At 48.3% G+C, this 23020-nt stretch overlaps 1 protein-coding gene across 1 annotated transcript in view; it reads right to left on the bottom strand.

The window, feature by feature from the left end:
- Positions 1 to 23020, bottom strand: part of TG (thyroglobulin) — a 233512-nt gene that overhangs the window by 131418 nt on the left and 79074 nt on the right. Inside the window, exons 30-36 of the mRNA XM_046016730.1 lie at positions 21996 to 22076; positions 17828 to 17965; positions 16719 to 16895; positions 15292 to 15403; positions 13333 to 13412; positions 12510 to 12653; positions 5002 to 5064 (exon numbers count right to left, since the gene is read on the bottom strand). Coding sequence (XP_045872686.1) covers positions 5002 to 5064; positions 12510 to 12653; positions 13333 to 13412; positions 15292 to 15403; positions 16719 to 16895; positions 17828 to 17965; positions 21996 to 22076 — 795 coding nt within the window. The remainder of the gene's footprint in view (positions 1 to 5001; positions 5065 to 12509; positions 12654 to 13332; positions 13413 to 15291; positions 15404 to 16718; positions 16896 to 17827; positions 17966 to 21995; positions 22077 to 23020) is intronic.

A 23020-nucleotide genomic window follows, 5' to 3' on the forward strand; every position in this document is an offset into this window, starting at 1 on the left:
CTCCTACAGCAGGCTCCGATGTCTGAGCAGGCGATTCCTGCTAACCCCAAGCATTCTCTCCGGATGGGCTGTTGTGGGTCTTTTAAAATCAACGGAGATTTGTCTGTTATAAAGACATCTTTACTGTTCCACTTATTTTTTGTTTTTTTAGATTTTTATTTATTCATTTATTTGACAGAGATCACAAGTAGGCAGAGAGGCAGGCAGAGAGAGAGAGAAGCAGGCTCCCCGCTGAGCAGAGAGCCCAATGAGGAGCTGGATCCCAGGACCCTGGGATCATGACCTGAGCTAAAGGCAGAGGCTTAACCCACTGAGCCACCCAGGCACCGCATTTTTGTCTTTTTTTTTAAATGTATATTTTTTCCCCAAAGGGTAACATGGTGCCCTAAACAGAGATGACACAACTGTCCTTGTTTTCCCCAAATCAAGCTTGTCCATCTGCCAATGCCCCAAAGGAGGGTCTTTGGACAGTTTTAAAGCTCACTGTGCAACTGTGGAAAGCCCTTTGGGGATGTGTGGACCCAAAGCACTCTATTTCTCGGCCCCCGTCCCCCATCCAGCCTCTCCCTGCCCCTTGCTGGTCCTGGGATCCTGAAGGACTTGTGTTTCCCTACCTACGCAAGGCCAATGCTCACCTTGGCCTTCTCTTCATGCAACCCCTTGCCCAGGGTGCTTCCTATTCCCACCTTGGCATCTGACAAATGCTCAGTCCTTCTTTATGACCCAGTGTGGCCACGGTGCTCCTGTGGTGTTTGCCCTGCCTGTCTGCGGTGAATCTGGGGGAGCCCTCTTGAACCCCCACTGTGGTAAGTGGTTCATCTCCTTCAATTCTGACTTTCTGTGCCTTTCTCCTGACCAAAAGTCAGGCTCCTCTCTTTGCAGTCAAGACCTCCAATACCCAGCACAGCGCCTTTTCTGGAATGTAAGTGAAAATTCAGAATCCATCACCCAAAACGTGGCATTCACACAGTCACTGAGCCGAACCGCACTGAAGTGAAAGAGGAGATGTTTTTCCCTCACACATTTTTCTCACTTGCCCGCCCTAGAGCTCGCTGCCCCTTTGCTCCTCACCCATCCCCAAGTGATCCTGCAAAGTCGAGTGCCAAACCTTGTACAAAGTCTCCTGCCAGCTCACACTCAAGCACAGGACGTCCTGCACCTCTCATCCATCTCAGTTCACTGATGGCCCCACACCCACTGTATGGAAACCTCTCCTGTGTCTGAGTGCCCCGGGCTGTTTCATGCCCCTGAGCCTTTGCACACACAAACCACTCTCTACGAAGGAAAGGCGTTCTGAAACTTGGCCCATTGACAAACTCCTGCCATCTTCAAGCCAGCTCATGTGTTCAAAACCTCCCTGGGACAATGTAAACAAAGCGCTCTAGTACATGGTATGCACCCCAGACAGACATGTGAGAGTTCAGAAGCCCCCTTCACCTTCACACCATCCCCACTGACCAATCGGTGTCTCAGAAGCCCCTCTTCAAAGAGGCTTTGGTTGGATGATGAAATACACAGACTCATCACAAGAAACAAGGACAAGCATTAGACATCCAGGCAAGTCTAGGACTGGAAGTCTATCTCTGTCACCCTTTCCAGAAACTCAAACCAACCAGACATTCTTATCTAGCTCAGAGAGGGGCCAGATGCACGGGGCTCAAATCCCAGGTGTTCATTTAACCTCTCTGACCCTCCACTCCCTTATTTGAAATATAGAACTTAGTACCATCTAAATTTCTTACGAGCATTAAATGATTTGTAAAATGTTTCGTGTTTAATAAATATTTCCTTTTCTCCCAGAACAGAAAGTGCATAAAGATGAGCATTTTATACATACATGGTGTGTGCACACACACACACACACAGACACTCACACATACACAATCCCTATCAGAATCACGTCGGCATCTCAATACCATGGAGGCAGAATTGTGCTCTCCCCCTGATTCCCACCAAAGGAACACACCCAGACTCCTAATTCCAATTTGGGAACTCTAAGCACAGATGGAATGCGAGCTCTGACATCCCTCCTGCTTCCAAATCACACTTGTCAAAATCACACTTGTTTAAAAATACTGTGACATGTCATTCTGCCTTGGAAAGCTCCACTCAGATCCACAGCCTGCATGCGTGAAGGAAGAAGCGAAATTGTACGTCCTTTTCCTTCTTGGGCTGGGCCTTCAAGTCTCAGAAATACAAACGATCACAAAGCCAGAGTGGAAGCACTCTCATCACCTGAGGGCAGACATGCTCTGATTTGTTCGTATCACACCGTACGCATCTGACATTCAGAGACAGAAATGAACTCACTGCTGGCAAGGGTGTCACTAGGAACCACTGTTGGAGGCCAATTTGGCAACACAAACCTGGAGTCTTAAAATACAAAGTTGTCAAACCCAGTAATGGTGCTTTGGAGAATGTGCCCCTGGGAGGTAATCTAGATGTTGGGAAGAGCTTTATGTACTCAGGGATTCACTGGGGCACTTCTGTACTGGGGAAGCGTCATAGACAATCAAATGTCCAAAAATGGAGGAACGAGTTAGTGAAGGGCAGCCTGTCTACCCGGTCGAAGCGTACGGAAACCACTGCTAACTGACAATGACCGGCCTTTACCTGCTTCCTCCTCACCAGATGGGAAGCATCACGACAGAGGAATGAATGAATAAATGAATGAATGAATGAATATACATGTATGAACAAGCATATGCATACATGAATGCATGATTTAGAGAGATCTATAATAATTTGGAAATATACATAGGATGCTCTATTTATTAAAAGCAAAAGAGTAACATCGTGGAGAGCTTACAACTACCTGAGACCACAGAATAAGCCTAAAGAGATTAGAAGCAAATAAAGCAATGTTTGAACCGGCATGACTCCTATGTAACTCTGTGATTTTTGTCTTCTCTGTTTCTGCATTGTTTGAATTTTCTACAACTAACTGATATTAAAAGAGGAGATTTGGGTGAAGATCAAATGCTTAGCAAAGTGCTGAGGACAAAATGAAGCCTTTGCTAAATGTTGAAAAGTTTCAAGAGAGACTACATTCTCACATTTAATTAAATGTAGCACAATTTCTCTTCTCTCCCTCCTACAAAATGAAGTAAAGGGATTTGAAATGACTAAACCCACAAAGATAACACATGGAAACCAGAATGAGCAAAGAGCAGGTAAGGGAACTGAACAAATTTTTCAGGGGGGAGAGGAAGAGGGAGGTGTGTTAACAGCCGTGTCCGTGGGGAGAAGCTAATCCCCCAGGTGCCTGCAGAGCACCTGTCTGACCTGTCTGTTCCACAGGCGCCGCAGGAAGCTCAGGAAGGACAAGGTGTCATGGAAGGCAGGGGTGGAACATGGGGTTGAAGCAGAACGATGAGCCGCCCACACACAGTGACTGGTAATGGAAACAGGAGAACGTTCCCGCTCTGTGGGGTTCCCCCGTGAGCCATATTTATGTGGACAGAACAAGTAATACTCACTCTTGTTTCAACCCCAAGTCCTGACATTACTACATTTTGCAGATGAAGGGGGAACATTGGAAAGGGTGATAAAAGAGAACCCCAAGTCCTCCCCCATTCAAGCCAGGAACTCAACAGTGGCTTCCAAGATGGACATATCAAGGTCTTGTGTTATTTAGAATCAGAGAGACCAGAAGGAGACTAAACAGCTCTAAGAGTTAAACATGGTAGGCTCTGGGAGCAGAAATGGCAGGCGGTAGAGGTGAAATAGGGAACCAGTTGGGTTTTTTTAAACCATAAATCTTTGAGGACAATTTGATTATTCCAATTGCTTTTACATTATCTTGATAAAAGTCGTTATCAACCTTGACCACAGTCTGGCTGGGAAATGTATTCCCTGCTTGGCCTTGGGTGTGTCAACCAACCCTAAGCGACCCCTTCCCTGTCCACCATCCACGACTCGGCAAATGGTGACTCCTGCGTCACGGCACTTCAAAAAGCGGCCGCCATGCAATACCCGTACGACTCTCACACCCAAAGTCCTAGACATAAAGTCTTCAACTGTTTAGACACAGATACAATTCTGTAGAGAATGCGCCGGAAAAAATATCCACATGTGCATACGATCTCCGAAGTTAGCTCTTTGAACTTGGTGGAAGCAGCTCATAAGCTGGCTTGTTGAGGACGTTTACACTTTTAGCCACAGCCTTGGCTAAGTGACACCCTCCTACACAAGCTACATTCTGTCTCTTCAGCCAGGATCGTAATGACAGGTGTCTGGAGCTCTTCAGACATCATGTCACAGGACGGGAATTAACACCGTCGCTTGGGCCCTTGCAGTCATTTCCCGACTTAAGGAAGGCAGAACCAGGATGTGCATCAAGGCCCACGCTCACCTGCCCTGAGCCCACCCCAGTCCCACACTTCCTGCTGCCTCGTGACCGGACAAGACTGTGCTGGTGGGGCCGTGCGCCATGTGCAGGACCAGGGGGCAGCTTCAGTCTGGGCCTTGGTCCTGGGTGTAGGACCCCGCCTCAGATGTTCCTGTGCCACCCAGCAGGCTGGGGACTGCGAGTCCCCGCTTCTCTGCACTAAGAGATGGCTAATTCTTCCCTCTGGGGACAAAAGAGCCACCATTCTTTTTTAATTTATTTTTTTTTTCAGCATAACAGTATTCATTGTTTTTGCACAACACCCAGTAAGAGCCACCATTCTTGACAGTGCCCCCGGACGGGGCAGGTGTAGGCATTTTTGGACTGGGTGAAAACAATCCTTGGAAAGAAATGTGCAGAAACCGGACTAAACCCTCCTCGCCTTCCAGTGGATTACACTGGTCAGTCAAGGCATTTATTCCCTGGAAGCAGGTTTCCTTATCTGTGCAATGGGCATGGTGCCAGCGTTGCCCTATCTACGCATGCGTGCAGTTGACAGGAGCTTGAATTAAGCAAGACAAGAGGGCCGGGCCAGCAAAACTAAGGGGAAGAGGAGAAGGCACAGTGAAATGGATCTCTCGTCAGGGAGGTGGAGAAGACCATGCGCTTACCTTTCTCCGGGAGGGAAGGCAGAACCACCGGGGGGCAAAAACTGGGAGCATCATTTTGAGCAACTGAAAAGAAGAAGAGGCAACCTTTTAGCTCCCCTACGCACTCAAAGGCATTAACAGAGGTTCAGAGGTAATGGCGAAGTCACACCTGGAAGGCAGGAAGGCTGTGTTCAGCTCCCAGAGACATCCTGAATCGGTCAGGATGGACGAGGTTGGGCTGAGGGGACAATCACATCTCAGTGGCTTAAAACCACCATGCAGGAGGGTCTGGCCCTTGCACCTCATTTCCGCAGCAGGTGGGCTGGGGCTTGGCTCTGTGTCATCCCCTCCCAGACCTCGGGTGGAGGAGGGCTCCACCATGCCCCTGGTTTCCACAACAGCAGGGAAAGAGAACCCAGCAAACTTCACTTTCGATCTATGGCTTCTGCCTACAAAGGACACACACCTCATTTGCGCACACTTGTCCCTCACCAAAGCCAATAGTGAGTCTGGGGGTGAGCAGGTGCAGTCCTGCCCTGTTCCAGGGACAGGTGTGGGACACCACATGTGCTCACGGCCATAATTTCCTGACTCTTCACTTGGTTGAGAAACTAAACCCCTCTGAGCCTATTTCCACATGTGCACCATGAGGCTAACACAAGTCCACCTTGAGAATGACCGTGAGGCTGGTAGGAGACAGTGGAGTGCCAGGCATGGGTAAGAGCTCAATAAACGGCAGGTGTTCGTGACATGCAGCATGACGGTGTGGGCAGCGCATGGACTTGGAGCGCAGACGGACCTGGCCCTGAATCTCCGTGTGCCGCTTAGAAACAGTGTGGAGGGACAAGTCATCTGACTTCTCTAGACCTAGTGTTAGGACTGATAAAAGGAGGATACTGTGAAAAATTAAATGAGACATCAGGCGTACTAAGTAGGTGATCCGTAAGTGCTAACTATCTTCTTCCCCTCGCTCTCCCCGGACTGAACAGGTCTAAAGCTCCATCAGTATTTTCTCCCAGGGGCCTAGACTAATCTCCATGCCCGCCCAGCTGCAGGGGGTGGGATCAGCAGTCAAGGGTGGGGCTCTGGGGCCAGCGGCCCAGGGCAACATTGGCTTGGATGCCTCCCTACGTGTGACCTTGGAACGGTACCTCAACTCCCTGTTCTCAGCATCCTTGTCTGTAACATAGGGGTTACAACGATACATACTTCAGGCCCATACGGTTTAGATGAGTTGGCACATGTAGAGATTTAGGCATACCACAGGCACTCAATAAATGATGGCCATTATTTGCTCTTAACATTGCCCTTCTGCAGTGACACACTTTGCCACCCTTATCCTCCTCTGCCTCCTGAAAAGCCTTAGATTAGAGTCCTGCCCTAATCTGGCCTAAGTGCCACCCATCCCCTCCCTTCTTCACTTTGGCCCAGTGAACCATGACCCCGCCTTTCTCGGTTCTAACCTCCAGTTGTGCTGGTTTTTTGTTCTTTTTTTTTTCTTGGTTCCACCTGCCTGGAAACACCCGCTCCCTCCCAGGCATCATTCGAAGGCCCTGGTTCTGCCCCCACAGTGTCTGATTCAGCAGGTCCTGGGGTCCTGGGTGGGGCCATAATCTGGCATTTCTAACAAGTTCTCAGGTGATGCTGGTCCAAGGACACACTTTGGGGACCACGGAGCTCTGGTTTCGCTCATCCAGCCTTCTGCGAGCTCCTCAGGTGACATTCAGAACTGCTAACCACCGTCATGCCCTACTACACCCAGCAGGCCAGCTTGGTTTGTGTGTTGAAATATTTGTCTTTCCTGGAAGAGAGTGGTTCTCAGAGCCAAGGTCCCAAGACTTAGCGAAGTCTTCAGAGAACAATGAGACCATCTTGTCCAGGGCATTCGAATGTTCTCACCCTCGGACGCAGTAACTCTTCTTCTGGAAATGTATCTTGGAATCAAGGTAAGGGCAGACTGCCAAGGAGTCCCACAACTGTATTGTATTATATGCTGTGTTGTGTCATGTTGTACTGTAAGGAAGGCATATGGCATACACAGAGCACACAGTGTATTTTATTATACCATGGACCACTGGGAAATACAGAAAGGTCTGATGTCACAGAGGCATTAGGCGAGCCAGAGCCCATTCCCGGGAGCCCCACTGGGCAGCTCATCTCAGCACAGAACAGATCATATGACGCTACTGTTGTTTTTTCTTTCCTTACCTTTCGTCACCCCCTGACAGTATTTCTTTCTTTTTTTTTTTTAAAGATTTATTTATTTATTTGACAGAGAGAGACCACAAGTAGACAGAGAGGCAGGCAGAGAGAGAGAGAGGGAAGCAGGCTCCCCGCTGAGCAGAGAGCCCGACGAGGGACTCGATCCCAGGACCCTGAGATCATGACCTGAGCCGAAGGCAGCGGCCCAACCCACCTTGTGCCTTTGGGATAAGACAGAGAGCAAGCTGGTGGCCTAAGTGGGGACATTAACACCATGGCAAATCAGGGCTTCCCCTGCCCCTTGCCACCTGTGAAACCCTGGCCAGCCCAGCACAGAACGCGGGTGACGGCAGGCCCTACCGCATCGGATTGCTTGGGGACTAAGGAAGATGTTGCTGCAAAATGCCGGCCCGGTGCCCAGAGCGAGCTTGGTGCTGCGGACCAGGCTGGATATGAGTGAGAATGAAGAGTGGACTGTTCCGTATCGCTGCCTACCGGTGGCCGTTTCCACGAGGACTGTAAGGAGGCATAATGAGAAGGGCTTTTTATTTCCTTCCCAGTTTATGTTCCCATATCTAGAATCACTACAAGGTCCAAGTGCATTTGCTTAGCAGAGGGCGGGAACCATGTGGCTTCAACTATTTTTTTTTTAGAAGCCACATTTGACTTTATAAAGAAATCAGAGACCCTGTGCCTGTTGCAGGCCACGCACAGCTGGGGAGAGAACAGGTCGCCCTAGTTGTCTTCAAAGGGCAAAGGGAAGGTACCAGTGCCCCAGAGGCCCTCCCCTTCCAGAAAACCCTGGGCTCTGGGGCACTGCCAGACCACAAGCAGCACCCGCCCGCCTACTCCCCTCCTGGATGTGAAGAATGCTTGCCTTCGGGGTCCGACTGCCAGGAAGGGGCTGCCAACAGCCTCATTTGCATAGAGTCATTCTGCATGAGCCTCAGCTCTGAGCTGACACATGGTACTTTCTGTGCACTGTGGACAGTAAAATCAGATAGGGCACTGCCGTGGGCTCTCTGGTGTCCCCTCTTGGTGTTCCCTGCTCCCGGATCCCAGGAGAGTAAGCTCTGGCCTTTGTTCTGCAAGCAGCCCGGTATGGAGGTTATGGTGTGATTGCCCAATGGCGTGCAGGCAAGTCTCTGAAGGCCTGAGGGCTGTGAGGGCAGGACCATGGTGCACCCCACCTCCATGGCCTGCTGCCTGTCCCCACACAGTGGCTGCTGCTCCCTTCAGCATGTTCTCCATCTACATCCAGACTTGTCCTGCAGCCACTTTTGCATAATCCTTTCTGTGTTCCAGAAGCTCCTGTGGATCCTGCCACAGGAATACTAGCCTGTGGGTGAGCTCTGTCCTCATGTCCCGGAGTAGCTCTCTGGTTACAGAGAATAATTGTCTCCTCACAAGGAGAGAGGAATAGAGCCAACTTCACAGGGAGGTAGTAAATCAGTACAGGGGAGAAGCGCTCTAGAGTTATTTGTGACGTAAAGTCCAAGCTTCAGAGATATTCTGTTTCTCTCACACCTGCGTCCTCAGCCCAGCTAACTGCTCTGCAGGCAGGAACTTCTGCCTCTCAGGCTCCCACAGCGTTTGACGTGCAGTAGGAACTCAGTGAGTATCACTTCCTTTCTCCTTCCTCAGGGCTAGTTCTTCAGAAATGAGACCGGTGTTAGGCTTCTTGTGTCTGGCTATCAGCCTGGGGGCTCACCAGGGCCCTGTGGGAAACGCTCAGTACAGATGCCAGTACACTAAGTGTCCAAGCCATAGTTCAGAAGCAAGGGCGAGGTCTATTACAGAAATTCTTGCAAAGGATTTTTCTGGAAAAACTAATGCTTCATGTGCAGGATGGATGGAGAAGGGAAGTTCGGGGTCTTATGCCCCCTTCAAGGTACAGGCAGGCAAATGACAGAGCCAGAGTTCAGACCTAGTTCTCTCTGATGGGCTCAATCATTATGGTATATAGTTGGGTGCACAAGACACAATATCTGTGTGACTTTGGGCAAGTGACTTAACCTCCCTGGACCTCCCTTTCCTCATCTCACAGTGGTTATGAGGATTAGACGAGCTACTGCTTATAAATGCTTTATCCAGCCAGCCACACTGGAAGAGTGCAAGGAATATAGGCTGGGTTGGTAACACCAAAAGCCTTGGGCATGGTCTGTGCTCAGTCAGCACTCGCTGGCCTGGAGTTTCTGGACAGACTCTGAGTCCCCAGCCTGACCCTACAAAATATATATTGCAAAAGCTAGTGGTCTGTGCCGTCAGATGAGAAGAAACAGAATAGATGGAATGAGTCGGGACAATGAGCACTTTGGGTCCTTTGCTTTGCCAACTCCTGCTATGATGTTGCAATGCTCTGGTCTGATTCCCATGATCTTTCTGAACAAATGACTTATTTCTTAAGCTTCTTTTTACCCAACTCTTCCCCGAGCAATATGAAGATGGAAAATGACATTTTTCAGTCTTTGGTGGGGTGAGGAGATGGGAAGAGTGATGGGAGAAGAGATGGGCAGAGAGGCTCTTTAGGGTAAGAGTTCTGTTTCGAAACCCCCTCAATACTCACAGCTAGCCTTGGGTCTCCCAAGGGGCCATTGTTCTCAGCAGGCACTCACTTCTCCCCTGTCCCTGTGAGTTAGTGAAAGCCTACATAGAACATTCTCCTCTAAATAGAAACCCAGTGAGGCTCTTTTGTCATACAACTCTGAGGTTTTTCCTAAAAGAAATCAAGATGTTAAAATAAAACTAAAAGCATGACCCTAACACTGAGTGAATTCAGACCAAGGATCGGTCACAGGATGCTCAAGGTAGACACCAGCAGGGAAGATTCCGTTCAGCCTGCTAATAATGAACTCCAAATAAATCTGCCCTGAAGCCTAGGAATGCCTTGGGGATTACTAGGCTCATGAACAAGGGCCAAGGGCCAGATTCCACCAAGGAACCCCATTCTGGCCCCTCAAGTAGAAGATGGCTCTGGAACCAGAGGCCAACTCATTGACTGTTTTGGTCTGTTAGCTTATTAGTCAGTTTTATTTTGTGTTTTTCAATGTGCTCGTCAATTGCTTATTAATTAATTGAGTTAGCAGAAAACCAGTCAAACAAAAGGTCTGGACATTTCCCCATCTGATCACTCATGGGATATCAAAGACCCACCAGCCAACATAGAAATGGAGAAGAGTGAAGTTTGGGGTCATGAACTCTTGGCTTTCAACCTGACTCTCGTGTGGTTTGGTTGGGTAGCTTCAGCTTTCTATGCCATTCTCTCTTCATCTCTAAATGGAGGAAAAATGCCTACTCCACAGGGCACCAGGCCTAGTGAATTATACACCCATGTAGAAGACCCAGCACAAGCAGGGTCACACATGTGAACACACAGCAGACCCATGAATAATACTGATTCTCCTCTCCTTCCCTTCTTTGTGCAATGTGTTGTATTGGGTGATATGAATAAAGCAGAGATCAAAGTTAAGGATCTCTAAGATTCCTCAAAGCCAGAAATCCCAGGACTCTCATTTCCAGGGCAGGTGCCCCAGCAGCGCCAGCATCTGTCCTATCATCAACTCTGAAACTAAGGAGGAAGCCACTAGAAGGAGAGACCGGAGATAATGAATCTCAGCTCAGCCTCTCCATTAGACAACTACTCAGACAAGGTTTTCAATCTTTTTGTATCTGAGACATCTTTATGAATTTGCTTCTGGGACACAGGGGGAGGATTTCCAGTCTCCATGCAACTCCCCAGTGTTCCTGAGAGTACCCACACTGATACATACTCAGAAGGTAGGAGCTGGTAAGACCGGAATGAGTATCACTCATTGTTTTATCAACAGAGAAATGGAGGAAAGAGAAGAGTTTTCCAAAGACAAACCCACAGTAGGTGACAGAGTTGGGAAGACACTAATATCTCTTCATTTGAGTGTAGGAGTCTCCATCACAACGTGCAGACGATTCATTCATTCACCACTTTCAAATCGAGCTCCTAAAATGTGCTGGGATATACTCAGCACAGATGTGTGAAGTGTCCACACTGACACAACCCTGCCTTGATCCTGAAATCTCAACTCCATGTATGTTGTCAAATACACATTGGTGCCCCTCTTTCCTGTCCCAAAACTGTCATGTGTAACCACTATCCTGATTAACTGATGAGTTTCAAAAAGGGGCCCTCTTACACTGTTGGTGGGAATGCAAGCTGGTGCAGCCACTTTGGAGAACAGTGTGGAGATTCCTCAAGAAATTAAAAATAGAGCTTCCCTATGACCCTGCAATTACACTACTGTGTATTTACCCCAAAGACACAGATGTAGTGAAAAGAAGGGCCATCTGTACCCCAATGTTTATAGCAGCAATGGCCACAGTCGCCAAACTGTGGAAAGAACCAAGATGCCCTTCAATGGACGAATGGATAAGGAAGATGTGGTCTATATACACAATGGAGTATTATGCCTCCATCAGAAAGGATGAATACCCAAGTTTTGTAGCAACATGGACGGGACTGGAAGAGATTATGCTGAGTGAAATAAGTCAAGCAGACAGAGTCAAGTATCATATGGTTTCACTTATTTGTGGAGCATAACAAAGAACATGGAGGACATGGGGAGATGGAGAGAAGGGAGTTGAGGGAAATTGGAAGGGGAGGTGAACCATGAGAGACTATGGACTCTGAAAAACAACCTGAGGGTCTTGAAGGGGCGGGGGGGTGGGAGGTTGGGGGAACAGGTGGTAAGTATTAGGGAGGGCACGTATTGCATGGAGCACTGGGTGTAGTGCAAAAACAATGAATACTGTTACACTGAAAAGAAATAAAAAATAAAATACACAGTAAAAAAGTCCCTGAAAAAACCAAAAAACAAAAAACAAAAAACAAGGGACCTTGGCAGAGGGCACATCTGTTGGTTTCCCCTGGCCAGTAACCATACCTTAACTGTACCTTGGGGACCAGTGCATCCAGTCTTGCTGGGACTGTCACTCAAGCCTCCCCACCCTCCTTCTAGCAATGGGAGAATGCATAGCCCAAGCTGGGCCAGTCTCTCTCCCTTGAATTTAAAGTTTGACTATAACACCAAAACCTGATGATAGAGATGTGTCCATCCCTTCCTGCTGAATGCACCCATGTCACTGAGACCTAGCGAGTCATATTTTCTTTGAGTCCATCAGCAGACTTCTAATAAATTCCTTTTCTGCCTACACTGAACAGGATCAGTTTGTCTCACGTGTACCCAATGAATCCCAGCTAATCTACTTCCAAGACCAAGCACATCATCCTAACACATGGTTAGGAAATGGTCAACTAAAGACTCCCACACAGCTGTTTGGGACAGGTCACTCACCAGGTTTCTGGTACCATCCGAAAGGATAGGTACGGACCTCTGTGTCAGAGGAGGCACAGTCCAAAATGCGCCAGGCTCCTCCGTTTTCCTCAGTGCACATCTGAAATCCCAAGCTGTTTAGAGTTAGGCATGTCACTTCTCCTCCTGGAGTAAAGAGGAACCAGGACCAGGAAAATTATCATGATGGAAGACTGTATCTGAATGAGAGAAATTCTGCAAACTCATCATTCTCCAGTAGATATTTGGGGCGTTCTACCATATTCCAGGTGGGACCTTAGCCACTGATGAAAAACCTGTACCACAATGAGCTTCTGGTCTAAGAGCACAGGGATGGAGGCAGCTGGTCCTCATGGGCACCTGTCACGTGCCCAGGGCTGTGCTAGGGCCCTGTTTGCACCATATCACTGGATCATGCAACACCATGAGGGGATAGCAGCTGTATCCTTATTTGCAGATAAGGGATGTTGAGACTCTGGGATTAAGTGGCTTTCCCAGGATCCCACCCCTAGTAAGTGACTGAATCAAGTTTTAACTCAGATCATATGGATGGATCAAGAGTTCATCTCACCTAGCTGCCTGAGCTGAGTCTTAGATGAGACGGGAATATGGAAGGAGGCCATTTCAGCAGGGCAGGAGTGCCAGTGGGCCAGGACTTATGCTAACTACCCCAGTGATTAACCACCTCCCTTCTCCCTGGCCCCACTTTCCATCTGGGAACAAGGATCACGCCTCCCCATCCAGCACAAGAAGACCAGAGGCATGAGCATGCTTTCCAGGTTGCAAAGAGCTTCACACAGGCAGGTAGAATTATTATCACTATTACCTTTTGACTGGGAAACATTGAGAAAGCCAAAGCCGGTGCAGCATGGGTCCACATCACACAGCCGTTCACATTCGAAGAAGCTGGCGTGAGAACAGAAAGAGAGGACAAGGGGGTTTGTGTGGGTGGCTCAGGACCCAGAGTTACGGTCATTCTTATTTCTGGGTGTTCCTTTCTTCATGACTCCCTAAAGTGGGGGATCTACTCTGTATGCATACTCAGTATGCATAAGTGGATTCCTAGCTTTGAGTTCTTTCTGAAAACAGAATGCCACTCTTTTCTTCTTCATTCATTGGCTCATTCATTCACCAAGCATTTATTCTCTATCTGTTATGTGCCAGTCTCTAAGCCAAGCTCACCCGGAATCCTGAATGTGCCCCTACAATCCGTCTATATTGGGAGAAAGTCCAGTCTGGGTCTCTGGGGAAAGAACTAGATGGTAGCGAAGGCATCTGCAGAAATGGAGGATTCTGCGGGCTTACAGTTGGACTAACCCAACCAGGTGTCTGTTGCCAAAGACCAGCACTGTCCCCTGACCCAGCTTCCCTCCATATCTGCTCTGCAGTGTAGGCTAATTACACTTCAGGAACACACTCCTGTTTGCTGGGTCAGTGCATCCAGGCCCCATCCCAAGACATAATTTCCTTAATAACTCAGGTGGCTGATAGACCCCACTCTCAGCTTTTAGGACCAGTCCCAGAGAAACTTAGTGGGTCCAAGCCAATATTCCTGGGCTCAGTTCTAATTTATCTCACCCTGACCACATGCCCCAGCTCTGATCACTTATTTCTGATTCCTGAGGGCTCACTCAACCCCTCAGCTCCTTTTTGGGGTGGGGGTCTTGCCTCATTCTTGCCATTCTCCTGCCTGGTCTTAGGAGCCCCTGAACCCAAGTCACATCACAGTCGATAAAACCGCTAGGTCTTGGGCAGTTTTTCCAGGGCTGACTGCATCTCTGCCCTGATGCCTGTGGACTCTTGCCCCATGGTTTCCTCTGCCAGAATCCTGCCCATCCACCTGCCGGCCCACCCATCACTTTGTTCTCCTTCTTTGGAAGCCCAGTTCTAAGTTCCAGCCTGGATGAGAAGCTTTCCCATGGCACTACCATTCTCTGAGTCCCCAGCTCCAAGATCAGACCAATCTCTTGTTCCACCCCTCCTTCTCTAACCTTGTCCCATCCTCATGGGCGGCACCCTGCCAGATCTCAAGACCATCTACTCTGTAACACTTTTTAAAGTCCACTATCCGAAGCAAATCTTCAATACCAGCAATATGACACAGTTTCATAAATCAATAACACTTCATAAACCAAAAGATCATAGACCAAAGCCTCTCGAATTCCAAAGCAGAAAAGAATCACCAGGAGGACAATCTTACTTAAAATTCAGATTCTTGAGCCCCATCCCAGAAAATGATGATTCAGTAGGTCCAGGGAAGGACCCAGGAATATGGTTTGTAAAAAGTCCTCTTAGTGATTCTGATGGGTGAGATCCATAGACTGGGCTGACAGAAATGTCTCCTTCAATTAAAACAAGTAAATCACAGCTAACTAATTAAATATATCATAAAATACTTTTAAAAATAATAAGTCAAATTAAAAATCCTTATAAGCTTGTGATCCTGTTGAAGGTTCTACTGGCTCTCCAGATTCTGCATACAACACAGTGAGACTTGGCTGATTCAGTTTATTACAGTGCTTGATAACTGCTATTAATTGATAAGACATGGGTCAGTGTTTCCCTTCTGTGTCAGCTGACTTGGGATTCAGGGCTAAATTTTGTGTTTTGTTAACTTAGCCATGGTTTTTAGGTATGGTCACCTCCTCATTACCTTCCCACTCTTTGCTTTGGGTTTTACAGTTTTTTATGTGTTTTGTGTGCCTTTAATTGATATTAAGTCATTACCTTCATGGATATAGAAAAGTCTTAATAATAAATACTTGAGGGGACTGAAGTAGCTTACCCATTGGAAATGGATTTTTCAGACATGGGCACTTTGTTTCTAATGGAAATTCCCGTCAGTGTTTGAAATGGCAGGCGAGTGTAGAAGTTCTTCACTTTATCTCTCAGCATAACTATACAGGGGAAAAAAGAAATTATATTATTTAGGAAGAACCTTATCGTATCTATGAAAATATGAGGATGAGAGTGTGTATATCAGATAGAGAGCTTCCAATTAAAGATGACATACTGAACTCACATGCCTACCCTTTGCTCTCCTCCCAAATCTCACTAAAATAACAGTAAGGGGAATTTCGTAAAGGTTCACACCCACAAGGATAAAGAAAATGGAAGAGAGGATAGATCAACAAAGTTCTAGAATCTAGAAAGCACACAGAAGAATACGAAGTTGAATTTGTAGACTAAAAAAGCTGAATCCTCAAATTTTCTGTGCAAGAACAAGAAACAACCTTATGCACTTTCTGGAATCCCCAAAAGTTTAAGCATTGGCATCACTGGGATGAAGGTGGACTAAACTAGGATAGGCTGGAAATTTCCTTAAGAAGCAATGAGGTCTCCAGATGGCTTCCTCTCTTTTGCACAGGAGACAAGTGTCCTCTCCCCACCAGAGAAGAAGGTGGAAGGTTTATTCTCCGGAGAATACAAAAAAGAGATGATCTCCTGGGTGCAGCAGGTGGACTGCCCATCATGGTGGGAGTCCCACACTGAAACTAGGGGATTTGTTCAAGCTCACCCACATGGTGGAGGTTGAGATTCTCATCTTCTAATCTAATTTGGTGTCCAGATGAATAGCAGCCAGGTTCATGGCCCCAGCCTGGATATTATAAGATTCCTATATAGGAAAGACTTAAAAATAATGATCTGAGGGATTCCCCAAAGTGTGGCCCAACTAGACTACCCTACAGGGAAACTTCAAGTCAGCAAGCTCTCACTACATACTCCAAGCCTGCCAATTAGTTTCGGGGCCCCTCTCTTATATTGGAGTGTAAAATCAAGGGTCACCAGATATCTGAGAGAGACCTACAGCATAGATAGAACAGTAAGTGAAGCATGATAACATCTTGGAAGAAATAGAGGCTGCACAAGGGGAAAAACACCCCCTCTCAAAATAGTGTCATTAATGTCTTTAGAGGAAACAAATCAACTGCTACCTTGTTAAAGCTACTGCTGGCATTTTCTGTAATATACAGTGAAATGGAATTTTAACTCATATGTGCATTAACAGTGGCTTTTTCCTAGGAGTGGAAGTGCAGAACAGGATTGTTCTCCATCATCAGCTTCATGCATTTCTAAATGGCTTCATGTTGCTACAAGGAGCATAAATAACTCTAATTTTAAAAAGAATAAGTTAATCTGGATATTTCTAAAGCCACAGAGCCCGTTGGCCCACCAGAAAAGCATTTTGTGCAGATCCCACCAAGTACTCACCTTTCTTCCGGAATAAAGTCTTTGGCCTGTTAGGCAGGATCAGTCTGCAGCCCTTGGGATTGGACTCCATGACATCATCACACACCTGGGCCTCTGGGTAGAGGACGCAGGTGAAATATAAGGGTGCACTGTCTGCTATCTCTGCCAGCTGACAGAAAGAGGACTCCTGGACACAGCCTGTAAAAAAGAGAGTGATGGGTTTTAGTTCTTGGGAGGCCTGCAGGAAAGGAAACTCTACAGGATCTACAAGGAAGAAATGCCTGGTAGGGATTCTTCCTGGGAGGACAGAGACCCAAGACAGTCAAGACTACCAAGTTTGGAAATCCCAAGAAAAAATACTGGGTTTCTACTAGCTGGAGAGAGGACTCTCCATCAAACTGAGAGCCCATGTGGCTCTGAAGAAAAGCAGAGTCTAGCAGGGTGAGGAGTGAGTTGTACACACAGAAATGCAGGAGAACGCAGGGCAAAATTCCATTGGATCTACCCAGGACCATCTCAGAGGTAGTTGAAATATTCAAACCAAAGGCCACAGGACCGTAAAAACTTTGTGAACTCTGTGAATGATCTTGCCTGCTCCCACTACCATGTCAGACTTTCCCACTGGTGTATGGTAGCTCCTTCACAGGGAGGGGTCATAGTTAATTCATTTTCTTTTTTTCTCATCTCCAAGGTCAAACACAAGGCTTAGAACATAGCACATGCTAAACATAGCACATGCCTATTGAGTAAAGGATGGAAGGATGGATGGATGGATGGATGGATGGATGGATGGATGGATGATGGATGAATGGATGGATGGGGGATGGATGGATGATGGATGAATGGATGGATGGGGGATGGATGGATGATGGATGAAGGGATGGATAGATGGATGGATGGATGGATGATAGGTTCTTGGAGTAAAGTAGAGATTGTCTATCCTATAAACTTCTTGAAGATATAGGTTATGTCCTCTCTTTCTTCTGTATTACTGATGGTACAATACTGAAGTGATCCCTGAGTTATGCCATTGAGTTTCATCATATCTATTTATCAAGAGTTGTTAACCAGGTCTGTATTGCCTGATCAAAGGATCTAGAAGGAGAAGGGTGAGGTCAGAGGATACTTACGAGACAGACACCATAGGTTTGCCTGCTGAGGTGAAAACACATGTTTGAAAAGCCAATGCCACTGGATGGGCAGGGATCGGCTTCCATTGACAGTGACCTGGTTAAGGTCCACAGGGGAGAAAAGGTCTGTTGCCAAATCTAAAAAGGAAGGAGACAGTCAACTTCCTTTGCTTTATCTCCACAATGAGTTTCTCTTTCTGTCTCCCACCACCACTGTCTCTCTCTCTATCACACACACACACTGGTGCACACGTGTGCGTGCACGCACACACACACACACACACACACACACACACTTTCTTTTGGCGGTGTGAACTCAGGACATGTCTGGAGGCCATAGGGCTGGGAGTCAAGCCAGGCAGGAAGAGTTCAGAAGGTTTCAGACAGTCCTAAAAATTACAGAGTTGCAAACTCTTAGACTCTTCATTTGGAAAAAATCTTAGGAGCCATCTGGCTCCAACAGACAGGATTTCTGTCTGTTGCCCCCACAGCCTGCTTGACATGTCTGGGCTGACCACAGCACCGTACTCCACCGTTAAGAAGTTGTGGAGTCAAATCTGTCACTGTAAACCACTGATGCTCCTATATTTTGAAGCCACACAGAAGTCTTAGCTCTCTCCCAAATGGCAGCCTTCATCTGCTCAGACAGCTTTCAGCTCTGCTCTGACCCCCAACCATGAAAGCTCCAGCTGGACTATCCCTTAGTCTCTCCTTGTATCTTCATGCGCCATGATCACTGGCTGAAGGCTCTCTGTGACTGCCCTGCTGCCCACAGGACATAAGTCCGAGCTTCCTTCTTGGTCCAGGCTCTACCGTATCTTAAGATTTATCTCCAATTGCTTCAACTTACACTCCTGAAGCCTTGCCACACTGCTTGCTGCCCCAGTACTACTTTCCATGCTTTACCCCCCTTCCCCACCTACCTAGTCCTCCCGTGCCTCAAGGCCAATGCCGTTCCCTCCTTCTCTGATGTTCTGTAGCGCTATAAAGAGGCTCTCCAGTGCTGAGCGGCCCAGTGTTCCAGGCCCAGGGGTGAAGGGCTGATTTCTGCCCCTCATGAGAGCTCTGACTTGGTAGAGGTGCTTACTCTGGGGACATGACACAGTTCATGGAGTTGAGCTGGGGCCCATTTACAGGGCCAGATAGGAGGCTCTCCTTGCTGGCTCCCCTCTGCGTGTCTCAAGCACTCAGACTAACTGAAGTGACCTGGAGCGGAAAGGGGAGAATTCCTCACTGTGCCCTGAACAGGGAGGCCATTCAGAAGAACACAGAGGTGCACAGGCCAGGTAAACAAGGCAGGGAAGTGGCCCTGGGCCCGGCCAGACAGAGCGGATCAAAGGGGTGACTCCTGCAGGGGCGTTATCTTCCTCAGCCCAGGAATGTAATCAGCTGAGAAAGGGAGAACCGAGCTGAGCTGGGTCTATTCTCCCTGATTCCCTCCAAGGTCTTGGGCACAGGGCCCAGCTCCCCTTCTGGTGAGGGCACTTGGGGGGGGGAGGTCCTTCCTGTGGGAGTCGTGTGATGGTTCCATAGATGTGTACTGACACAGGGTATAATGATGGAGTTTACAGAACATCCAGAATCGCCCCGAAGTCATTCATCTGTACGTTGTCATGAGTGGTCTGGCTACCTGCCCCCTCTCCATAGCATGGCTTAAGTGAGGGAACCCCAGACACAAATGTGCCAGGGGAGGTGGGGCCAGCCAGAGTGCCTGGTTCAAGGCAGGGCCTGGGGCCAACGGGAGAGCTGGGCCCCTGACGGCAAGGGCAGCTCACCTCAGCTCAGAGGACGGGTGCCAGGCAGAAATCTGAAACCAGTGCTGCCGAGCTTGTCCTCTCTTTTTGCCTAGAGAAGCTTAAAATCTCAATTTTTATATAAAATCTCCTAACTTAAAAATACCAGCTCAGTAAAAAAAAAAAAAAAAAAAAAAAGTCTGCTCTGCAAATCAAACCAAAACCCATCTGCTCCACCAGCCGTGGGTCACCAGGACTAAGCTCTGGAGCCCACACTGTGCCAAGGAGTGGCTGGTGTTCTAGAAGAACCCGGGCTTCAGAGGCAGCTGACCACAGCTTGAATCCTGGCACTGCTCAGTTAGTGCTGGACTGGCTTAACCAGGGGATACTGAGGCACCTGGGGCCTTATGTGTCTCATTGATTAAGTGGGAACAATGAGACCAGTCTGCAGAGTTGCCCTGACTTTGGCAAGATGATGCATCAAATGCAAAGCCTGCCACCAGGAGGCTCAAGAAGGGGCGCTTGCTCCCTTCTGCTCCCCTCCCCGGGGAGTGTTGAGCTCACCCTTGCTCACCAGGAAATCAATGGCTGGCCGCAGATAAACTTGAATGCCAACCACGTGTTCAGGAGGATGCCAAGGCAGAACAAACCCGCCATCTTGCTCGGGCAAAGATCAGAGAGGGGAGGGTCCAGGTCATTGTGCAGAAGAAACCCAGCTACGTTTGGGTTTACTGAGAGGGAGGCAGGGCAGCCTCCTGTACGCCCACCCACTCCTTCCACCACCCTGCTGGCGAAACGAAAGCTCCTACCGGAAGACCTCCCAAAGTGCAAAAGACACCACTGAGAAGGGCACTGGACAGGAATATGTACCCTGACCCTAGTCTCCCCACCAAACAGGGACCTGCTCTCTGACGACCAACACAGGAAGAGAGAGGACTGGGGACAGAACTTTACAGAAAGCTTGCTATGAGCCAGGCTCGGTGCTAGGATCAGTATCACCAATACCACGACTGCCAAGTAATAACAGCCACCAATTTTTGAGCACCTTCTCTATGCCCCTGTAATTTTCAGGATTACGTACTCTAATTCTGACAACTGCCCTGGCTCATGGGGACTGCTCTCTCTCTCATTTACTGAGGGAGAAACTGAGGCCGGGGAAGGTGACTCAGGGTTGCACAGGCAGACAGAGGCAACGCTGGAGTTTGAAGCCTGCTCTTCTGGCCTGAGAACCTGTAGTCTAAACCAGGGCACGGCCCTTGGCTCCTGCAACTCTACGAATGCAGAATGAACTCACAACAGCCAGACTACTGTGGGATGTGCCCCGTTTGGGGTGGGCTTTGCACCTTCTCTCATTTGAGCTGGACAGAAGCCCCAGAAAGCAGAAGAACCTGTGACTTGGATGGCATCTGGTAACTGCCAGGCAACGTGCCAGATGTTTCACCCAGATGGGCTATAATGGGCTTAGTGGAAAGTGAGGTGCATTCTACACATGAATCAAGGCTCTTAGAAGGTGAGCAAAGTACTCTTGGCCATGCTGTTAATGTAAGTGGCAAATAAAGTGGCTCAAGCCCTAATCTATCTGCTTTGCAGTGCGGCGTTCCTCCCATGGTGCCATGCTGTTCCCCTGGGCTGGCAGACTGACCTGCCTCTCCTCTCCCTTCCCCTGTCTATTCCCTTCCCTTCCCTTCCTTTCCCCTCCCCTCCACTCCCCTTCACATCCCTCCCTTCCCTTCCCCTCTCCTCCCTTTCCTTCTCTTCTGTTCCCCTCCCTTCCCCATCTACCCTTCCCTTCTGTTTCATTCCCTTCTGCTCCATTCCATTCTGTTCCCTTTCCTTCCCTTCCCCTGTCTACCCTTCCCTTGTCTACCCTTCCCTTGCCTTCCTGAGTCTCCTCTTCCCTTCCCCCTTCTTCCTCCTTCCTCTCCTTCTACCCCCTCCTCCCTGCTCCCACTCTGAGTTTTATCTCCCCCTAAGAAATAACAACTGCAGATGCTAGGGATAGAGCATCTCAGCACATACACTCTGTCCCTATAAACGTATGCATTGTATCTTCCACTGAGTAAAATGACCCTTTCTCAAGGACTCTTTAGAAATCTCCCTCACTGAACAGTGCCAGAATCTGTACATTCCGTTTACACTCACTGACCACAGTCAGCTGAAGCTTGATCTTTAATCGTTTTTGCTGGGGTTTGCTGTTCTGGTCATTTCCTTTTCCAGGAGCAGTGATGACTCTGCAATGGTTCCGCTGCACTTTCGGTTCCAGTCGCCCCTCTGAGGAGCTGTCTGTGTTTGTGAAGTGATTAGCTGAGAGGGTGGTCCCCGGCCACAGGGGGCAGGGATGCTAACGGGTCTGAGCATGGACCAGACGCGGGACATCACCATATTGTCTCCACAGCCGGGCACCCCTGTGTAGAAAAAGGCTTTGCGGTTGGTACCTGTGTCTGTTGGAGACAACGGCCTTGGCTCCATGTCTCTTCCACATCCCAGAGACTCAGATCGAGACCCCATGTCAGAATCTAGGAGGGAAAAAAAGATTGTTGTTTTATGTTGGGGTGAGAAAAGGGAGGTATTCCTCTTGTCAAGGAAATGGCGAAGTGGGAAATCCTCACGGTCCACAGCCAGGTGCCCGAGACAGGGTCTGGAACAAATCCGGGGGCAGAGACTTGTACTTCTTGGCCTTTGAGGGCACATCAGCCAACCTCTCATTAAGAGAATCATTACTGTCCTCGATATTGAAATGATTCATTGCAAAGCTAATGAGATGGGTTCATAAACATTGGTCTTTACAATGCCCCATGAGGGTGAGGGGTAAGATGGCCACTTACTCCTGAGAAAACAGAGATGCACAGAGACGAAGTAACTCATCCCAGAATATTCAGGGGGAAAGTAGATGAATCAGAATTTGAAAAAATTAAATAAAATCTCCAAGGTGGGAACTTATCTTCCTTGAAAGCAGAGTGGGCCCCTGGGGAGAAGAGGGCATCAGACAAGCCTTTGGGTGCTTTTTCTCCGGGCGGCAAATATCCTCAGGAGAAGCAAGTCCTTAATCCCTCACCAGCTGGCGGCTTATTTGTCAGACATTTCTGATCATCAGGAGGCACCGAACCTGGAGCCAGAGTTGGGGTCCCACCCTGGGGAACCCTTGAGGGCATTTCACTGAACTTTTCCACACCTGGCTGCTCTTGTCTGCAAAATGAATAAAACGCCATCCTCTTTTATAGTACGTTATAAGGACGGCTAATGAGAAACAAAGTATATAATCTCCTTAAATCACTTTAAAATAAGAATATCGTGGGACCCTCTTTTGCTTTTTCTCCTGTTCCTCTTTCTCGTCCTCCTTTTTTTTTTTTTAAGATTTTATTTACTTGACAGAAAAAGACAGAGAGAGAGAGAGGGAGGGAACACAAGTAGGGGGAGTGGGAGAGGGGGAAGCAGGTTCCCCTCCGAGCAGGGAGCCCGA

This window comes from Meles meles, chromosome 1 (genome assembly GCF_922984935.1).
Source record: "Meles meles chromosome 1, mMelMel3.1 paternal haplotype, whole genome shotgun sequence".
NCBI lineage: Eukaryota > Metazoa > Chordata > Mammalia > Carnivora > Mustelidae > Meles > Meles meles.